Source organism: Bos javanicus, chromosome 21 (assembly GCF_032452875.1).
Source record: "Bos javanicus breed banteng chromosome 21, ARS-OSU_banteng_1.0, whole genome shotgun sequence".
In the NCBI taxonomy this organism is placed as follows: Eukaryota; Metazoa; Chordata; class Mammalia; order Artiodactyla; family Bovidae; genus Bos; species Bos javanicus.
This window is the reverse complement of record NC_083888.1, coordinates 25938924-25959452: the sequence shown is the minus strand read 5'-3', so window position 1 is coordinate 25959452 and position 20529 is coordinate 25938924. Positions and strand designations below refer to the sequence as shown.

General features: G+C 45.8%; 1 protein-coding gene across 12 annotated transcripts in view; it reads right to left on the bottom strand.

Annotated features, from left to right (window-relative positions):
- Positions 1-20529, bottom strand: part of ARNT2 (aryl hydrocarbon receptor nuclear translocator 2) — a 203414-nt gene that overhangs the window by 75542 nt on the left and 107343 nt on the right. For all 12 annotated transcript variants that reach the window (XM_061394582.1, XM_061394572.1, XM_061394571.1 and 9 more), the window contains 3 exons: positions 15900-16002; positions 13206-13271; positions 12598-12683 (listed from right to left, as the gene is read on the bottom strand). In XM_061394582.1, coding sequence (XP_061250566.1) covers positions 12598-12683; positions 13206-13271; positions 15900-16002 — 255 coding nt within the window. The remainder of the gene's footprint in view (positions 1-12597; positions 12684-13205; positions 13272-15899; positions 16003-20529) is intronic.

Genomic DNA, 20529 nt, shown 5'->3' with positions numbered 1-20529 from the left:
GAGTCATATAAACAGCACACAAGTGAAGTGTAACTGGAGACTGCTGTCTCGGATGAAGCTTAGAGCTGTTGGCCAGAAAGGCTTCTTCATGTTTAACTAAAGGGTTGCATTAACCCTGTGCAAACACTCACGGAAAGTTGGGTTGTTTTTCAGTAATGCTGGGTGGAGTCTATTCTGGGACTCACATCTTCACATGAGAATTAAGACTTTTTTTTTTTTTTTTGCATTCCACCAAACTCAGGGGGAAAAAACAGCCACTTGTTCACAGTATGGTTCCAAAGTATTCTCTGGGGGACAGTAAAAAGTTTTAGTGGAAAAAAACGATATTCTGGCCAAATACATTTGGGAAACATAGTTTAAACAAAGACAAAAAAGTTTCATCACTGTAGGCATGCTCAGGAAACATAGAATTTCGGAGTACAAGTCTCTAAGAGAGAGAAAGGTACCCTAATTATTGACCAGGGACTCCTTTCTTTATGAAGTATCTCTGAGACTGAGATCTCAGGACACACTTTAGGAAATGCTGACTTGTAGGTGTTTTGCATTTCAGGGTTCCTGGTGGTGATCTTAAAGACCTGGCTCTCCCACTTTACAAAGGACAGCTTAGAAGTACAACAGGTGCTTTGGGGTCAAAAGAGCAACCTGAGACCATATAAGTAACTACCCGTCCCTCCCAAGTTACTGTAGAAACTCCCAGAGTCTGAGATGAGAGACGAACATCTCAATACCAGAAACCAGGGAGGATTGTTTGGGCAAGATGGGGTGAAGGGAAGTGCTGAGGAAGCTACACATGAAGGAAAAGGGAGGCTGTGGAAGGGTCCCCAGCAAGACCAAACTACAAGGTCAGAACTGCTTTGGCTTGACAGTGGCAAGAACGGGGACAAGTCTTGAGGGAGCGACCCTTCCGGGTGCTCAGTGGTAAAGAATCTGCCTGCCAATGCAGGAGATGTGGGTTCGATCCCTGGGTCAGGAAAATCCCCTGGAGGAGGCAATGGCAACCCACTCAAGTATTCTTGCCTAGAGAATCCCATGGACAGAGGAGCCTGGCAGGCTATAGTCCAACGGTTTGCAAAGAATCAGATACACTCAGCAACTGAGCATGCACACAGGAAGGGCTTAAGTCTGCAAACTGAAAGGGCCCACCTGGCACTGAGACGTGATATCAGATACGGAGGAAACATAGTCCAGAAGCCAGCAGAGGTGAGCAAGTAAACCAGGAAGATGGAAGAATTGTCAGTAACAGAGTCCTGGACTTGACTGCAAATGGCAAGCCTGTTTCTTGAAAGACAGATGGATAATATAAAATAATGACCACATGCTGCAGTCCATGGGGTCACAAAGAGTCAGACATGACTAAGCGACTGAACAACAACAACAACATATCTAAAATCTAAATTGCAGATCCAAAGTCCCGTGTTATTTACACATTAATTGGCAGGGGTGGGGTAGGCAATCTCTCATAGTTCTTAAAACACATGGACTCTACGGTATGGCCTCCAAGGGGTTGAATTCCAGCCTCCTCACCCACCAGCTGTGTACCCAGCATGGCCCAGCCCTTACCTGTTTTCTCCCATCAGCTCACATCTCCCTGCTGTCCGTACACTTGACATGCACCTCTCCATCTGCACAGCCACTGCCTTCGTTCAGGCCTCACAGTTTCTCCTGAGTCAGTCCTCTCTGGGCCCCTCACTGTCAGACCTATCTTTGCCCCTCCTCTCACTTCAATCCAACTTCTAGAATGATCTTTAAGAACTTTCAGTGGCTTTTAGTAACACTCCATAGAGAGCAGAGGAGGGTTCCAAACCCCCAGGCTTAGCATACAAGGCTTCACCTCCAGGATCTGATTCTACCCACCTGTCTGACCACATTCCCTCCAGCCACGGTCAATCACACACGATTCCCAAGGCAGCAACCTCTCTTCTCCCCGACATCAGAGCATCAGTAAGGCCTAGATTCATTCCCAGACTTGGCTGCTTACTAACTGTGTGAACTGGGCTGATTAAGTTGCTATGCTGACCTTCCAGCATGTCACCTGCCCAACAGAGGTAATTACAATGCCTGGACCTCATGAGAGTTGTTGTGAACACTGAAGTGGGCTTCCCTGGTGGCTCAGATGGTAAAGAATCTGCCTGAAATGCAGGATACCTGGGTTCAATCCCCAGTTTGGCAAGATGCCCTGGAGAAGGGCAAGGCAACCCACTTCAGTATTCTTCCCTGGAAAATCCCACAGACAGAGGAGCCTACAGAAGCAGGTTATAGTCCATGGGGTCGCAAAGAGTCAGACACAACTGCGCAACCTAACACTTTCACAAACACTGAAGCACAGTGCACAGGGTCCTTGGCACAGTGATTCGCACGTTGTGAGCACTCTGAAATGAAGACTGTGATCATTACATACCTCCTCTACACTCACCAACACAACTCAGTATGCCTAGAAAGCAATTTTTTCCACCTAGAAAACTCCTTTATGTTCATGTTTCAGCTCAAACGTTACTCTCCACCTATTAGGCTTTCAGCGAGGCTTGGCCTCAGAGCATAGGAGAGAACAGACAACCTTGACACTCCCAGTAGACGGGATCTCTTGTCCGTGTGCTTCTCTCATGACTCCTCTGTGTGACCCTTGATCTGGGGCTTTGCAATGACCCACATGCCTAACTGTCTCCTCCACTGTGCTGTGACTTCTTTTAGTTTAATTAAATATTAACGTGTTTACTTATTTTGGCTGTGCTGGGTCTTCATTGCTGTGTGCAGGTTTTCTACAGTAGCAGTGAGGTGTGGTCACGCTCCTGTGGAGCATAGGCTTCTCATTGCAGTGGTTTCTCTTGTTGTAGAGCACAGGCTTCAGTAGTTGTGGTGCACAGGCTTAATTACCCCACGACATGTGGGATCTTCCCAGACCAGGGATCAAACCAGTGTCCCCTGCATTGGCAGGTGGATTCTTAAGCAATGGACCATAAGGGAAGCCCACACTGAGCTTCTAAAGGGCAGGTGCTATATCAGACTCCCCCTAGGGTCCCCAGGAACTAGGAACATAACTGGCCCATGGCTAGTGCTCAGAAAGTATCCATTGAAAGAAATTGAAGAGTGGCTTTGCCCTGCCTGAGAATGAGGAGGACGGAAGAGGTGGCCAGTGCTCCATCTCACAAGTTAAGGTCATGGCTCTGATGTCCAACCAGAATATCAAATATCAATATGTCCAGCTTGGGCAGGACAGAATGGCTGAGGGTTGGTGAGAGGAGGGAATCCAGCCTTGTGGGTGCATGGCTTCCACACAGAAGACCAGCCTTTGGAGACTTTCAAATGAAGGGAAAAAAAACAACACACCGTGTTCAACCAGCAAACTGTGAGACGCGCAGGGCTGTCGTGGATGAGCTCATGGTGGGGCTGAGCTGTCTGGTGAAGTGGCAACACTGGTTTGACCAATGCAGATTCTAGCTAAAACCCCAAAATAACCTCAGGCCTCTGGCATGCTGTGGCCGAGGCTTACTGAAAGTCCAGCAGCATCGTGAAGGAAAGCATCAGCCTCACCGATGAGAAAGCACCAGAGGCTGCCAAGAACCAACCCTCTTCCTGATCAGGATGGTCCCAGAGGGAGGTAACCTGATCTCAGTCAAGCACACCCCCTCCACTGGGGCAGATCCTGGCTCTACTGTGCAGACACACAGCCAGTTAATCAGACATTTTCCACGAATTATTCTGTGGTGATGAACCAAGCACATCAGATGATGATGAGTAGAGGAGAGATCCCTGTGATAGACATGGAGTCTGGCTCAAAGCAGGATGCCTGTCTGAAAAATGCAAGGCGCTGGGGCAGTGACCATGGAGTGGAGGCAATTCCCATCTCAAAGCTACCCCTGGACTCTGAGCATACCTCACACACTGGAAAATACAACCTGCTGTGGGTGATCTCTTCTGCACCGAGGGTGATGTCTCCTTTGCTACGTTGAACACAGAATATTGACTTCTTTAGAAGGAAGGATTGGACAGAGCAACTGTAGAACTCTGTATTTGCTTTAGTCATGCACCAGATTTTTTTTTTTTTTTTTTTAGCTGCACCATGTAGCATGCCAGAATCTTAGTTCCCCAACCAGGGATGGAACCTGTGCCCCCTGCAGTAGAAACACAGATTCTTAACCACTGGACCACCAGGGAAGTCCCTAGCTCAAATATTTTAAATGAAGCTTATACAGTATACTTGGTGGTTCAGATGGTAAAGAATCTGCCTACAGGGCGGGACACTCGGGTTCAATCCCTGGGTCGGAAGATCCCCTGAAGAAGGCAATGGCAACCCACTCCAGTATTCTTGCCTGGAGAATTCCATGGAGAGAGGAGCCTGGTGGGCTATAGTCCATGGGGTTGAAGAGTCGGATACAAATGAGCGACAAACATTTCACTTTCATAGAGTATACAATGCTGTGAGGCTAATTGGGAAAGTCACTGTGTAATAGAAAGGGTTTCTGGAATATAGCAGAATTTGGGGGGACATTTATGTTTTCGATGGAGTCAACAGGTACCAGGTAAAAGTTTGCCTGCACAACTTGTTGGTTCAGAAATAAGCACAAGTGTTGCCAGCAGGCTGTCAGAGAAGTATTCACAAGGTCCTTGCTTGCTTCACAAAGTCTACTGCTTCTACTCACCTTTAGAGACTGCTAAGGTCACCTGTAGATATTCTGAGCAACTCTGGTGCTTAGGCACCTTCATACCTCCTAACCAAGTCACTGTTTATAATTAAGGAGTTTAAGCCTATGAGCAAGTAGGGACAGCATTCCTCATGGACATTTACAAGGCATCATTCAAGCATCAAGTGAGTGGCTGTTCCAGTGCTCCGGTACCATGACCTTATTATACAGTAAGCATGCCAATGACCTTATTCCAGCCACCTCATCTATGTCAGATGACTGTCTGTGCCATCTCAGAAGATTTCTGGGAAAGTGGATTCTATAAACATCTTTGGAAATTCTGGCAAAGAATTCTTTCAAAACCCATTCCCCTTAGGTTAACAACTATTTTTTTTTTAAATCAAGGCAGACTTTTTTCTTCTTTCCTTTCACACATCCATCCACCCACGTGGTCTGTTGTTCAGTTACACAGTCATGTCCGACTCTTTGCGATCCCATGGACTGCAGCACACCAGGCTTCCCTGTCCATCACAATCTCCTGGAGACTATGTGAAATGTAATACATTTACATGCCAGGTCTGACCTCACCACTGGGTTGAGAAAATGAAGCATGCATTTGGTCTTGAGAGCTCTAAATGTAAAATAGTGTGTGATATGTGTAATGAATGGAGTTATGAATCAAGTGAATATAGTCCACGCTATGTCTAAAATGGCGGAGAAGGCAATGGCACCCCACTCCAGTACTTTGCCTAGAAAATCCCATGGGCAGAAGAGCCTGCTAGGCTGCAGTCCATGGGGTCACTAGAGTTGGACACGACTGAGCGACTTCCCTTTCACTTTTCACTTTCATGCATTGGAGAAGGAAATGGCAACCCACTCCAGTGTTCTTGTCTGGAGAATCCCAAGGATGGGGGAGCCAGGTGGGCTGCCGTCTATGGGGTCACACAGAGTTGGACATGACTGAAGCGACTTAGCAGCAGCAGCAGCAGCATGTCTAAAATGGATAACCAACAAGGACCTAGAGTAGTATAGCACAGAGAACTCTGTAAAATGTTATGTGGCAGCCTGGATGGGAGAGGAGTTTGGGGGAGAATGGGTACAAGTATAAAAATGGCTGAGTTACTCTGCTGTGCACCTGAAACCATCACAGCATTGGTAATTGGCTACACTCCAATATATTAAAAAAAGTTTAAACAGAAAAAACAATGGACTTATTAATCAAGAAACAGTATTAACAGCCACGGAACAAGATATATATAAATTCAGGATGCTGGAGGCATGATTGAATCGTCATGTGTGCATACAAGCTTAATTTCCAGAACTTCCATCTTTATAGAAACACAGCAACCAAATACAACCAACCAACCAACCAAACAAACAAACAAACAAAATGACACAATTTCTGAATTCACAGCAAACCACTCAATCCAGTGGTATGAAATGCTATTTAGAAAATTCTGCTTGATTGCCTAAAAATGTCATTTTTTTCTGATGATGAAAGTCATGTAAAAATTTGGAAAATGCAAGACTGAAGACAAAAGAAAAAAGTAACCAACAGTCTACTACACAGAGATACGATTACTATTCTATGTACAATTTTTCAACACATAGATACACCATTCACTTATAATCTAAAAATAAAATTGGGATCATGATTGCATAACCTGTCATTCTTTTTAATACTTCTTAGCACTTTGCTTCACTATTTTTTTTTAAGATTTATTTGTTTATTTGGCTACGGTATGTGGGATCTTTGATCTTTATCATTTTGGCATACAGAATCTTTTAACTGCAGCACATGAATTCTTAGTTGTAGCATGTGGAATCTAGTTCCCTGACCAGAGATTGAACCCAGGCCCCCCACACTGGGAGTAGAATCTTAGACACTAGACCACTAGGGAAGTCTCATGCTCCATTCTCAAATACCTTCTGAAAGCACGCCTATTTAATGGTTGTCTAGTATCCTATCATGGCTTCCCTGGTGGCTCAGACGGTAAAGAATCCACCTGAGATGCAGAAGACCCGGGTTCCATCCCTGGGTTCAGAAGATCTGATGGACGAAGGCATGGCAACCCACTCCAGTATTCTTGCCTGGAGAATCCCCAGGACAGAGGAGCCTGGCAGGTTACGGTTCATGGAGTCACAAAGAGTTAGTCACGACTAAAGCAACTAAGCATAGCACACAGCACAGTATCCTATCATATAGACATTTCATACTAGTTTTAGCCAATTCTTTATCATTGAAATTTAGATATTTACAATATTTAGACTTTGAAATTTAAAATAATTCAAGGTTTTCACAACAATGTTTAACCACACAATACACACATCTCTGATTAATTCCTATACATTGGTTGCACATTTTAAGGCATTTAATATATACTCTCAAGTTATTCTACAGAAGATTTGTACTGATTTAAATTCCCATCAGCAGAACATTGACCTTCCCAGGTGGGTACAGAATCCGGCTGCCATGCAGGAGACTTAATGAGACACAGGTTCAATCCCTGGGTCAGGAAGATCCCCTGGGGAGGGCATGGCAACTTACTCCAGTATTCTTGCCTAGGAAACTCCACGGACAGAGAAGCCTGGCGGGCTACAGCCCATAGGGTTGCAAAGAGTCGGACATGACTGAATCGACTGAGCACACACGCACAGCAGAACACAAAAATGTCCATTTTTCTGAACCTTCCCAATACTGTGTATTTTGTCTTATAAATTTTTTGCTACTTGATAGATAAGAGAAGATGGTATAAAATTATTTTAACTTGCAGTTCTGATGAACAGGAGGCTGAATTCCTTCCAGATGCTTAGCATGTGTGTGTATTCATATTTGTAAATGTATGTAACACCCTGTTCAGAGCTTTTGCTCATTTCTTTCTATTCAGTGAAAATCCGCCTTTTGGTCCAAATTGTGCCCTCTGGAACTATCCTAAGTAAGTTAAATTCCTCCTTCATATGACACCCCCTCAAATACTTGAAGACAAAAATCATGTCTTGCTTTCTCCAAGATAAACAGTCCTGGCTCCTTCAACTATTTCTCATGTGGCAAAGTTTCAAGGGCGGTTGTTGGAGATTCAATGCCTCACAACCCCTTCCGCCCTGTTAGCCTGTACCCTTCAGCTCTCTCGTGTATAGAACTCCACAGGACTCCAGAAAAGCTGGCCTTGAATCACTTTTTTAGAATTTTTCTTTTTGGCCACATGACAAGTGGAATCTTAGCTCCCCAACCAGGGATCGAACCCATGTCCCCTGCATTAGAAGAGTGGAATCTTAACCACTGGACCACCAGGGAATTGCCCTGAATCCTCCTGGCAGACTCTCTGGATGCAGTCACCTGCCTGCACCTTGGTCCTCAGCCTCCTTTCTTGTGATAGGCAGGCGTGGCAGTCAAATAAAATGGTAGAAAAAGAGCACTTTGAGGCCAGAAACGGGAAGAGAAGTTTGCCTGGTATAACAAGGACGATGAATTCAAATGAGGAAAGCATCAAGAAGGAGATGATCTGCTGGTCCCAAGAGGCTGAATTTGGCAGGACTGGGGTAGCTTTCTACAGAGTCTCATCTGGGGAGCCTCTCCTGACCCTGGGGCAGGTGAAGGACCCCACCTCCATCCACAGCCTCCTGCCCACACTCTCCTGGAGTCATCTGTGTACCTGCTTGTTCCCCACCAATACATCTTTGCATTCTCCAAGGGCTGGGCCTCTGTCTAGTGCCCAAGAGCCTTGCTCAGCAGATGGCACGGATGAGGCCATCACGTGTCCCAGTGAGCCGCAGCTAGAAGTCTTTCACCAGGCTGCCCACAGCCCTTTGCTCTTCTTTGCTTTTCATCAAACAACCTTCCAGCACAAATGTGTTGTCTCAAGTACTTTCAAACCTCATAGATTTCCTGGACAATAGCCATGGACATTCATGCCAGTGACGAGGAAGCCCCGGGGCATTACAGAGTTGTACCTGATTAACACGTCAGCTTTGGAGGACTCTCTCTAAGAACCCTAGATCTGATGAGTTCTGAAGCATGGTCAAGACTATGGATCTACAAAGCTAAGGTCCAGGCTCTGGAGACTGTAAATGAATCACTGCCCTCTGAGTTTCTGTCCTTGAGCCCAACCTTAAGGCAAGCAACACCTTGATGATTTTATGCATTATGATCTAAGTATGGGCTTCCTAGGTGGTGCAGTAGTAAAGAATCTGCCTGCCAATACAGGATACACAAGAGATGCAGATTCCATCACTGGGCTGGGAAGATCTCCAGGAGAAGGGAATGGCAACCCATTCTAGTATTCTTGCCTGGAAAACTCCATGGACAGAGGAGCCTGGTGGGCTACCATCCTTAGGGTCAAAAAGAGTAGGACAGTACTGAGCAACTGAGCATAGGCATGAGCATGGTCTAAGTAGAAAAACATATACAAATAAGATATACTATAAATAAAACTGATATATTGATATCTGTCTATCTATATCTCAAACATTAAACATTGCCAACTTCAGTTCAGTTCAGTTCAGTTCAGTCGCTCAGTCATGTCCGACTCTTTGCGACCCCATGAATCGGAGCACGCCAGGCCTCCCTGTCCATCACCAACTCCTGGAGTTCACTCAAACTCACGTCCATCGAGTCAGTGATGCCATCCAGCCATCTCATCCTCTGTCGTCCCCTTTTCCTCCTGCCCCCAATCCCTCCCAGCATCAGAGTCTTTTCCAATGAGTCAACTCTTTGCATGAGGTGGCCCAAGTACTGGAGTTTCAGCTTTAGCATCATTCCTTCCAAAGAACACCCAAGCAAGATTAATATAAAACCTCACAGTAAAGACCTATTTACCTCAGTTCTTATTACCTGATATATCGCACTTGGATTTCAACAAAGATTTACAAGGTATGCTAAAAGGCAGGAACAAACATAGCTCAAAGAGACAACTAAATATCAGAACCAGACTCAGATATGACATGGATTTTGAAATGACTAGGCTGGGAATTTAAAATAACTATGATTAATATGTTCAAAGAGCTAGTGGAAGAAGTAGATAAAATAAAGAACATATGGGTAATGTAAACAGAGAGATGGAAACTCTAAGAAAGAATAAAAAGGAAATCCTAGAAAAAAAAAAAAAAACCACTGTAACAGAAAACAAGGCCTTTGACGTCTCATCAGTAGACTGGACATAGTCAAGAAAAGAATCAGTGAGCTTGCAGATATATCAACTGACATTTCCAAAACTGAAATGCAAAGACAAAATCAGAACAGAATACCCCCAAACTGTAGTCCAGTTTCAAAAGATGTACATGTAATTGGAATACCAAAAGGAGAAGAGAATGAAACAAAAGAAATATTTGAAGAAATAACGTCCAAGAATTTTCCAAAGTTAATGACAGACCCCAAACCACAGACCCAAGAAGCTCAGAAAAAAATACCAACCAATAGGGCTTCCCTGGTGGCTCAGTGGTAAAAAATCCATCTTCCAAGTAGGAGACGTGGGTTCAATCCCCACGTTGGAGCGATCCTGTGGAGAAGGAAATGTCAACCCACTCTAGTAGTCTTGCATAGAGAATCCCATGGACAGGGGAGCCTAGCAGGCTACAGTCCATGGGGTCACAAAGAGTTGGGCACAATGGCACCCTACTCCAGTACTCTTGCCTGGAAAATCCCATGGATGCAGGAGCCTAGTAGGCTGCAGTCCATGGGGTCGCTAAGAGTCAGACACGACTGAGCGACTTCACTTTCACTTTTCACTTTCATGCATTGGAGAAAGAAATGGCAACCCACGCCAGTGTTCTTGCCTGGAGAATCCCAGGGACGGGGGAGCCTGGTGGGCTGCCGTCTATGGGGTCGCACAGAGTCGGACACGACTGAAGTGACTTAGCAGTAGCAACAGGGACTAAAAAACAACAACGATAATAACCAAAAAATCCCACAAAAACTAAACAAATTATACTATCATGTTCAAACTTCAAAAATCCAAAAACAAAGAAAAATCTTGAAAGAAGCCAGAAAAAAAGTCCCACACTACATATAGAAAAATGAGGATAAGAATCATGTAGACTTCTCATCAGAAACCATGCAAACAAGAAAGTGAAGTGAATACTTAAAGTGTGGAAAGAAAATAACCACCAACCTAAAATTCTACATCCAGTGAAATTGTCCTCCAAGTGTGAAGGAGAAATAATAACTTTCTATGAAAAACAAAAATGGTGAGAATTTATCACCAGCAGAGTTGTCCTGTAAGGAATGTTAAAAACAAGGTCTTCATGAAGAAGGAAATGATATAGATCAGAAACTCAGATCTCCACAAAGGAAGGAAGAGCATCAGAGAAGGAATATAATTAAGGTAAAATAAAATATTCATATACTATAAAATTTGCCATCTTAAAGAATACAATTCAGTGGTTTTTGGTAGATTTGCACAGTTGCACAGCTATTACTACTATCTAAATTTAGAACGTTTTTGTCACCTCAGAAGGAAACACAACCCTGAATATTCATTGGAAGAACTGATGCTGAAGCTGAAGCTCCAATTCTTTGGCCACCTGACGAGAAGAGCCTACTCACTGGAAAAGACCCTGTGCTGGGAAAGAGTGAAGGCAAAAAGAGAAGGGGGCGGCAGAGGATGAGATGACTGGATGGCATCACTGACTCAATGGACATGAATTTGAGCAAACTCCGGGAGATAGTGGAGGACAGAGGGGCCTGGCATACTGCAATTCATGGGGTTAGAGAGTAGGACACGACTTAGCAACTGAACAACAACAACACCACCAACCATTAGCCATCACTCCCAATTTTCCTCTCCCCCCAGAACCTGGAAACCACAAATCTACTTTTTGTTTCAATGGATTTGCCTAGTCTGGATGTTTCACATACATGGAACTGTAATGTGGCCTTTTGTGTCTAACTTTCTTTTACTTAGCATGATGTTTTCAAGGTTCACCCATATTATAACATGAATCTGTACTTTATTGCTTTTTTTCCCCCCTCTCCAGCCCTGGCATCTGCCAGTCAATTTTAATTGCAGGATAATTCTTTACAGTGTTATGTAAGTTTCTTCTGTAAACAATGTGAATCAGCTATAAGTATACATACAACCCCTCCCTCATGAGCCTCCCTCCCACTCCCGCCATCACACCCTTCTAGGTCATCACAGAATATTGAATGGAGAGCTCTTTGTGCTATATAGCAGCTTTCCACTAGCAGCTATTTTACACATGGTATTGTATTAATGTATATATCAATGCTACTCTCTCAATGTGTCCCACCCTTTCCTTCTCCTTCACTGCTTTTTATTGCTGAATTATTATTAGCTTAGCTTAGTGCATTGAAGCTATCATATGGGTATACCACTTTTTATTTATCCATAAATGTACACATGTAATTTGATTCCACATTTTGGCCACCATGAATAATGCTGCTATGAACATTCAGGTACAGTTTTCTTTGTGAACATATGCTTTCAGTTCTCTTGAGTATATACCTTGGAGTGAAACTGCTGAGTCATACGGCAACTCCAGGCTCAACATTTTGAGGAGCCTCCAGACTGTTTTCCAAAGCAGCTGCTTCATTTTACACCCCCACCAGCAAAGGATGAGGGTTCCAGTTGCTCCAAACCCTTACCAACAGGCATTATTGTCTGTTTTAACCATACTAGTGAGTGTGAGAGGTATTTCATCATTGTGTTTTGATTTGCATTTCTCTAGTGACTTGAAAACAATTATCATTTCAAATGTCTCTCTGACTTTCCAGAGTGCTCTCAGTGACAGATCACAGAAAGGATTTGTGAAGCGCCAATCACCTTTGCAGGACTGCTCTTTTACAAACCTTTGTTTCAAGTAGCAAGACTTTTTTCCATTACAAAGACCATCACATTCTAACTGCAAAGGAAAATAAGAGTATTTTCCAGTCTCTTTCTATAAGAATGCATGTCTAACAGGATACATGGCGACATGAACCAGCATTCAGTACCCTAGGAATGAAGATGCAGGTTCTCCTTACCTGCTGGCGGCCAAGCCTTGATGTAGCCTGTGCAGTGGACCACAGCATACTGGGCTTCTCCTTCCTTCACAGGGCCAAGGCCATTCCTAGAGAAAGAACATCATGAGCTGGCTTTCAGCACCTGGGGGTGAGGCAAGGATGCCCATGACTCCTTTAGTACCTAAGCTTCTGGGTTCACCTGTTGACCTTGTGTTTCTCAATCTTCACTTCCACCATCCCCCTTTCCCTCCTCCCTCATAGTATGCATATCCAAAATAAATCCACCCAACACCTTTCTCAGCTGAGCCACAGTAACTCTGATGTGTGAGTCTCTTGGTGCTTTCTATGGCTAAGCCTGTCTTTAAGTTCAGCTATTCCTTAGCTTAGTGCATTGAAGCTATCCACTGACATAGCCCCCCAACATCCATCATGCCTACTGGGACTTTCCTGGTGGTCCAGTGACTAGGACTCTGTGCTCCCAATTCAGGGGGCCCAGATTCGATCCTTGGTCAGGAAACTAGATCCCACATGCTGCAACTAAAGATCCCATGTGCCACATCTAAGATCCAGCACAGCTGAATAAATAAATATTTTTAAAAATAAAGATAAAAACTGAAAGGCCTACTGACCTGAACCTCTTCCTCATGGTGGTTAGTCTGTTTAGAGGAAGATGGTCCAAAGGAGCATTTCCACACCTAAGATGTGAGAAACACATTAGAACGAGTGAAGAGCCAGCCAAGCATATAAAGCCCACAGTGCTGCAGGCAAGTATATTTGTTGTTGTTCAATCACTCAGTCATGTCTGACTCTTTGCGACCCCCTTTGGACTGCAGCACACCAGGCCTCCTTGTCCTTCACTATCTCCTGAAGTTTGATCAAACTCATGTCCATTGAGTCAGTGATGTCATCCAACCACCTCATCCTCTGCCGCCCCCTTCTCCTCCTGCCCTCAGTCTTTCCCAGCACCAGGGTCTTTCCCAATGAGTTGTCTCTCTGCATCAGGTGGCCAAAGTACTAAAGCTTCAGCTTTAGCATCAGTCTTTCCAACGAATATTCAGGGTTGATTTCTGTTAGGACTCACTGGTTTGACCTCCTGGCAATCCAAGCAACTCTCAAGGCAAGTATATGGACCTTATCTAATGTGACCGCACTTACTCAGGTGAGCCGTATAGCTAATTTCTTTCCAAAGTGCAGAAGCAGGGCTGTATGTCTATGAATTCCTATCATCACCGAAGGCAACGGAGGGGACCCATTCTTCAGTGCACAGGTAGACAGTCTCCGGTCCAGCCCAGAAGCCAGAGACCTATGGACAGACACTCGGAGGATCCTGGCCATGCTCCACCCTGCAGATCATTTCAGTGTAATGTGGGGGCTTTCAGGGAACAAGGGAAGGGTGGTGATGACAGCTACAGCGTCTCTTCAGGCCCGAGCAGAGGCATCAACTCAAAACAGATGTTGCCAGTTGACAAACAGAATCATTTTCTCAAGCTTCAGATTCACAGTGTAGAAAGTCCCTCCTCTCCTGCACTGTTCTGGCACTAGGAATGAGCAGACCACTGTGAGCCTGCAGATGGCAATGGACAAACTGGAGACAGGAGGAGGAGGAGTCTGGAATCAGATCTTTTTATGGGTCCTTCTCTGAGAGGGAGGCGGTGTGAGGTGTCCCATTGCCCTTTCAAGCAGCATCTTTTCTGCCTCCCTTCTCCATAACTGTCTCTGCATCCCAGGCTCCAAGCATCCACAGCCTGCATTGTGGCCAACCTCTGACCTGTGTTCTCAGTTCGCACTTCCATTTCCCAACTTCACAGTAGATGATGTCCTCAATGCCTTGGTGCTCAGTGCAGCAAAAACAAGAGTCTAATTATACTCTGAGGCCTGGGGCAGCTGCCAGAATGGGCATGTTTTCACAGCAGGATCCATCCAAGAGGTAGCCGCCTAGGGATGCTGGCACAGCCCTCTGCCCTCTGGCAGGCTGCGCCCAGTGTCTTCCTGAAATTAAGCTGCTTTATTTGGAGGGGAAGGCCAGGCTCTCAGCAGATGGCAGTACTCTTGCTTCATAGGTAAATCCAGGTAGTGTGGGTGTGGCACTGGGAAAAGCAACCCAGAGGTTACCAGGGCAGGGAGGGGACCACCTGGTTCTGGTCGATAGGTCAGTGATAATGGTATTGGAGGGCTTCCCAGGTGGCACAGTGGTAAAGAATCTGCCTGCCAACACAGGAGACCTGGGTTCAATCCCTGGGTCGGGAAGATCTCATGGAGGAGGAAATGGCAACCCACTCCAGTATTCCTGCCTGGAAAATTCTGGCTCTAGTCCATGGGGTCGTAAAGAGTTGGAGACGACTAAGGAACTAAGCACAGCACAGTAATGGTATTAGACTTCCCTGGTGGTCCAGTGGCTAAGACTCTGTGCTCCCAATGCAGGGGGCCTGGGGTCAATCCCTAGTCAGGGAACTAAATCCCACATGCCTCAATTAATAGTTTGCATGCTGCAAATAAAGATTCCGCATGCTACAATGAAGATCAAATATCCTGCTATAACTAAGACCCAGCACAGACAAATAAATTAATTAAATAAATAGGGGCATTGGAGGCTACTTAGGAATGGAATACTTGATGCTTCCAATAAATTTATGCACAAGGCAACTTCTTAGATGGCACAATGAAGAATTCACCTTGCTGTGCTACACTGAATGTCCATCTAGCTAGGATGGGCATTTACTTTACTGGCCAAAGCACTGAGGAAAGCCCTTCCTGTGCTGGAATGCATTAACTGATGCATTTTGTCCCTGGGTGGACACTAATGCATGTGAGTCTGAGCCACTCAGCTTGTCCCTGCCGGCTGAACAGAGGGAAGACGGTCTGTGCAGTTGTTAGGTTGCTCAGTTGTGTCCGATTCTTTGTAACCCCATGGACTGCAGCACGCCAGGCTTCCCTGTCCTTCACCATCTCTCGGAGTTCGCTCAAACTCACGTCCAAGGAGTCGGTGATGCCATACAACTATCTCATCCTTTGTTTCCCCTTCTCCTCCTGCCCTCAGTCTTTCCCAGGATCAGGGTCTTTTCCAATCTCTCTGATGTCAACCCTCAACTCTGTATCTTCAGCCCCAAGCTCTCCCATGAATTCCAGAATTCTATGTCCAACTGCCGACTCCTCTTCTCCCTTTACAGGTGAGACAGACCAAGAAGGAGGTAACACAGGGCTGTAGTCAGGAGGTGACGTCACCAGGGTGAAGGTGTGATCTGAGAGCCCCTCAGGATGCTCAGCAGCAGGGGGGAAGGGAGTAGCCCCACCAGAGCCCCAGCCAACCGCTTCCCCAAACAGACCTCATCCTGCAGATGAAGGACCTCCGGGAACCCATGCACATTCTCATGGATGACTGCTGCCCTTCTTTCTTGACTGTCCCGGTCTTCAGGTCCAAGATCCGGCCTGAGACAGAGACAGAGAGAGAGAAAAGACATTTGCATGAACCTCTGTCTTTGATTGTGGGGTGCAGGTGAGGGGAGAGTTCTCCAAGTGAAAACACATGGGGCCATGCAAACTGTTTCTTGGAATTCCCAACATTCTTAAAGCAATGAAATCCACACAGTCCTAACGCTTTGTTTCTCAAAGAGTGGTCCACACCGGCCATCTCTGCTTTGTCCAATTCCATCACAAGTCCCCCCAGGTCGGCTTTGTCTTCCACGGCTTCATGGAAACGGCATTCACCAAGCTCACTAACGACATTCTTATTGCTAAATCCAAAACATGCTTTCCCTTTGACTTATCTGACTGCTTTTGCTGAGGCACAATGATTCTTGAAAATCCTCCCTCCCCTTAGCTTCTGACAAGCACTCTCCACTCGCCTCCCCCAGAGGCTCCTCCCTCTCCCAGAGGCTCCAACCTCAGCCATGGTTCTATGGCTTGTTCTATGTATCTATCCCTTATGTCAGGAGTCCCCAACCTCTGGGCCATGGACTGGTCCCTCCAGTCAGATCAGCTGCAGCATCAGATCAGAAATAAAGTGCACAAGAAATGTAATGTATTTAAATCATCCCAAAACCATCCTTCCACCCCCGGTCTGCGGAAAAACTGTCTTCCATGAAATTGGTCCCTGTTGCCAAAAAGTTTGGAGACCACTGTCCTGTGTGACTTTAGCCACTCCAAGGTTTTGAGGATCCCCTCTACCCTATTGAACCTACATCTACACCTGAAGCACCAAGATCTAAACCACCAGTGGATGACTGCACACCTCAAAGGCAGCATCAACCCCACCCAGACACCAGCTAAAGCATCTCCAGCCAACAACAATCGAAGTCAGAATTCTAAATGTCATTTCACCTTCCTCTCCGTCACCTCCTGCACACTCAGCCTCGCCATCTTGCCTGGCTCATCACTTATTCCTCAAGGGAGACTCACTTCCAGCCCTCAGCATCCTTTCCCCTTGATCCACCTTTCACATGGCTGATGGCTGTCTAGACAATACATATCTGACTGTGCACCTCTTGGCTTAAAACTGCATTGCTAGATCTAAGTCCCTGTTGATTATTTATTTTATATGGTGTGTGTGTGTATTAGCCACTCAGTCATGTCCAACTCTTTGAGACCCCATGAACTGTAGCCCACAAGGCTCCTCTGTCCATGGGATTCTCCAGGCAAGAATACTGGGGTGAGCTGTCACTCCCTTCTCCAGAGGATCTTCCCAATCCAGGGATTGAACCCAGGTCTCTTGCATTGCAGGCAATTCTTTACCATCTGAGCCATCAGAGAAGCTCCATGTAGTAGTGTGTATATCCAGACCTCTTCATGTATCCCTACTGTAAAGCACAGGGAGCTCTACTCAATACTCTGTAATAACGTATATGAGAAAAGAATCTGAAAAAGAATAGATATATGTATTTGTTGTTTGGTTGCTCACTCATAACCGACTCTGCAACTCCATGGACTGTAGCCTGCCAGGCTCTTCTGTCCATGGAATTTTCCAGGCAAGAATACTGGAGTGGGTAGCCATTTCCTACTCTACAGGGTCTTCCCGACCCAGGAATAGAACCTGTATTTGCTATGTCTCTTACATTGACAGGTGATTCTTTACTGTTGAACCACCAGAGAAGCCCAGATACATATGGAACTAAATCACGTTGCTGTACATCTGAAACTAATACAGCATTGTAAACAACTGTACTCCAATACAAAAGAAAAAATTTTAAAACTGCATTGCTTACAGGAGCTCACAGGACCTTAGAGAGTCTTTGGTCCCTGTCTGCCACTCAACCTCATTTCCCCTACACTTCCAAGTATCCTGTCCAAGAGAAACATACTAAGAGCCACCTATGTAATTTTAAATGTTCTAGCAGAAGCAGTTTTTAAAAAGTTAAAAGAAACAGGTAAAATTACTTCTAAAAATATACCCCAAATATTATCCTTCAACATGTAATTCATGCAAAAATTATTAATAGGCTATGTCGCTTTTTCTCATACTATATCTTTGAAACTGGTGTGCATTTTACAAGAGCAGCACATTTCAATTCCGACTAGCCCCGTTTTGGGTGCTCAGTAACCAGATGTGGTTAGACTTCCACGCGGTACAGGGAGCAGCTCTGTGGACCATAGCCTCATCAGAGCCCTCAGCAGGCAGGTGTTTCTGCAAGTGCCCTGTGCCCTCTCACATTTGCAGGTGTGGTCCCTCCTGCCAGAAATTCTCTCCCTGTTCCACACAAGCTGTCGTCCTGGTGAACTCATCCTTCAGGACTACCTCATACAGCACAGCTTCTGGGAAATCTTTTCTAGGTTCTTCATGCAGAGCTTCATATCTGTTTCTTCCTTCTTCCCTTCTTTCCTCCCTCCCTTTCTTTCTTACTTCCTCCCAAGGAGTTGGACATGGCTGAAGTGACCCAGTACACACGCACGTACATTTACACTGTTATTACATATAGCCGTTACAAGTAATCAAGAAATGAATTAAAGTGTATAGGAGGGGGACTTCTCTGGTGGTCCAGTGGGTAAGACTCGAAGCTTCCACTGCATGGCACAAAGGTTTGATCTCTGATTGGGGAGCTAAGACCCCATGTGATGTGAGGCACAGCCAAGGATATGTACAAATGCTATACGATTTTATGTAAGAGATAGTACCCCATTTCACAGAAGAGATTTGAGCCTCTGTGGATTTTGCTTTCTGTGTCAGGTCCTGCATGGGCTCTGAGGCAGGACTATATATGCTAGTTGGACTGAGTCATTTTTATCCATCCATGAAAGGACTGTTTAACACAATTGGCATCAAGTAACATGCTAGTATGGGGGCTTCAAAGACAGTTCAGTGGTAAAGAATCCACCTGCCAATGCAGGAACTGCAGGAGACAAGGGTTCAAGCCCTGGGTCGGGAAGAACCCCTAGAGGAGGAAATGGCTATCCACTCCAGTACTCTTGCCTAGAGAATCCCATGAACAGAGGAGCCTGGTGGGCTACAGTCCATGGGGTCACAAAGAGTCATACACGACCAAGCAACTAACACTTTTTTCTTTCATTGAATCTACCATGATAACCCTTCTGCTCCAAGTTTTTTGGTCCTTTGGCCATGAAACATGTGGAATCCCAGCTCCCCAACCAGGGATTGAACCCATACCACCCCACACCACCCTCTACCTCTGCTGCTGCTGCTGCTGCTGCTGCTAAGTCTCCTCAGTCGTGTCCGACTCTGTGCAACCCCATAGACGGCAGCCCACCAGGCTCCCCGGTCCCTGGGATTCTCCAGGCAAGAGTACTGGAGTGGGTTGCCATTTCCTTCTCCAATGCATGAAAGTGAAAAGTGAAAGTAAAGTCGCTCAGTCGTGTCAGACTCTTTGGGACCCCATGGACTGCAGCCTACCAGGCTCCTCTGGAAGTCAAACTCCCAGCCATTAGACCTCCAGGGAAGTCCCTGAATGGGTTTCTATCACTTGAAATCAAAAGGTCCTTGAAGAAGGCACCCCCCAGCCAAAATGGCCCGCACTGCCCCAAGCAGAGAAGAGGCAGCAGGGGCTTTGAATGGCAGGATCAGCTCTCTTTCCCCATTACCTTCTGCTCAGGAGCTGGGACCCTGCAGCCTTCAAACCCCATGTGGACCAGGGCTCTGTAGGGTGTGGGGCACTCAGCTCTCTGAACACCAGCAATTACACCATGCCCACTACAGAGCCACACATCTTTAAGCAGGACATGTACCCCAGAATTCAAGCCCATCAGGGGCCCAGCTCTCAGTCTGCTGGTCAGGGGTGGGAGAGACTCTGGCACTTCCCATGCAGTGGAGACCCTTGGTGTCTGTCAGTGATTCAGCGCTGTCTGCATCCCAGCTTTGACACCCGTCTATCAGATGTCTTCTTTTCACAGCTGTTTTAGTGGAAATTGTCACTGGCCTTGTCATCTACCAAATGGCAAATGGCTTCAGCTGAGAAGAAGGCCAGCTTGAAAGTCTGTAAAATTCCAAAGTGTGCTCTGAAAATAAATCACAGCTGCAAAGCATATGAGCCCTGGAACACGAGGAAATGAGAAAACACACTTCCATGGTCTGCTGTTGTGACCCTGAGGGATGACTCCTTCGGAGTTTATTTCTCTGTGCGCTTCTACAATTTCCTCTGGCACAATGAGCCCCTTTCCAGGCTCCTTAGGAATGGAAAGCATGCCTACTTTCTGTAGTAGGTGTGTTCCTGAAGGGCTTATGGAAACTGGATTTTTGACAGATTTAATAGCAGGGAAGATATATGGAGGTATGAGACCATCCCCTGGCCCTGGGCAGTGAGTCCCAGCATGATGGACTGAGAATCACTCCCTATACCATGGACACCTGGGAACTGGGTTTACTTATGATAGGGTTCCCCAGAATATGGAGACATAGCTATTATTTATACTGCTCTTCCCAGGTGGCACAAGTGGTAAAGAACCCAGCTGCCAAGGCAGGAGACACAAGAGACACAGGTTCGATCCCTGGTTTGGAAAGATCCCCTGGAG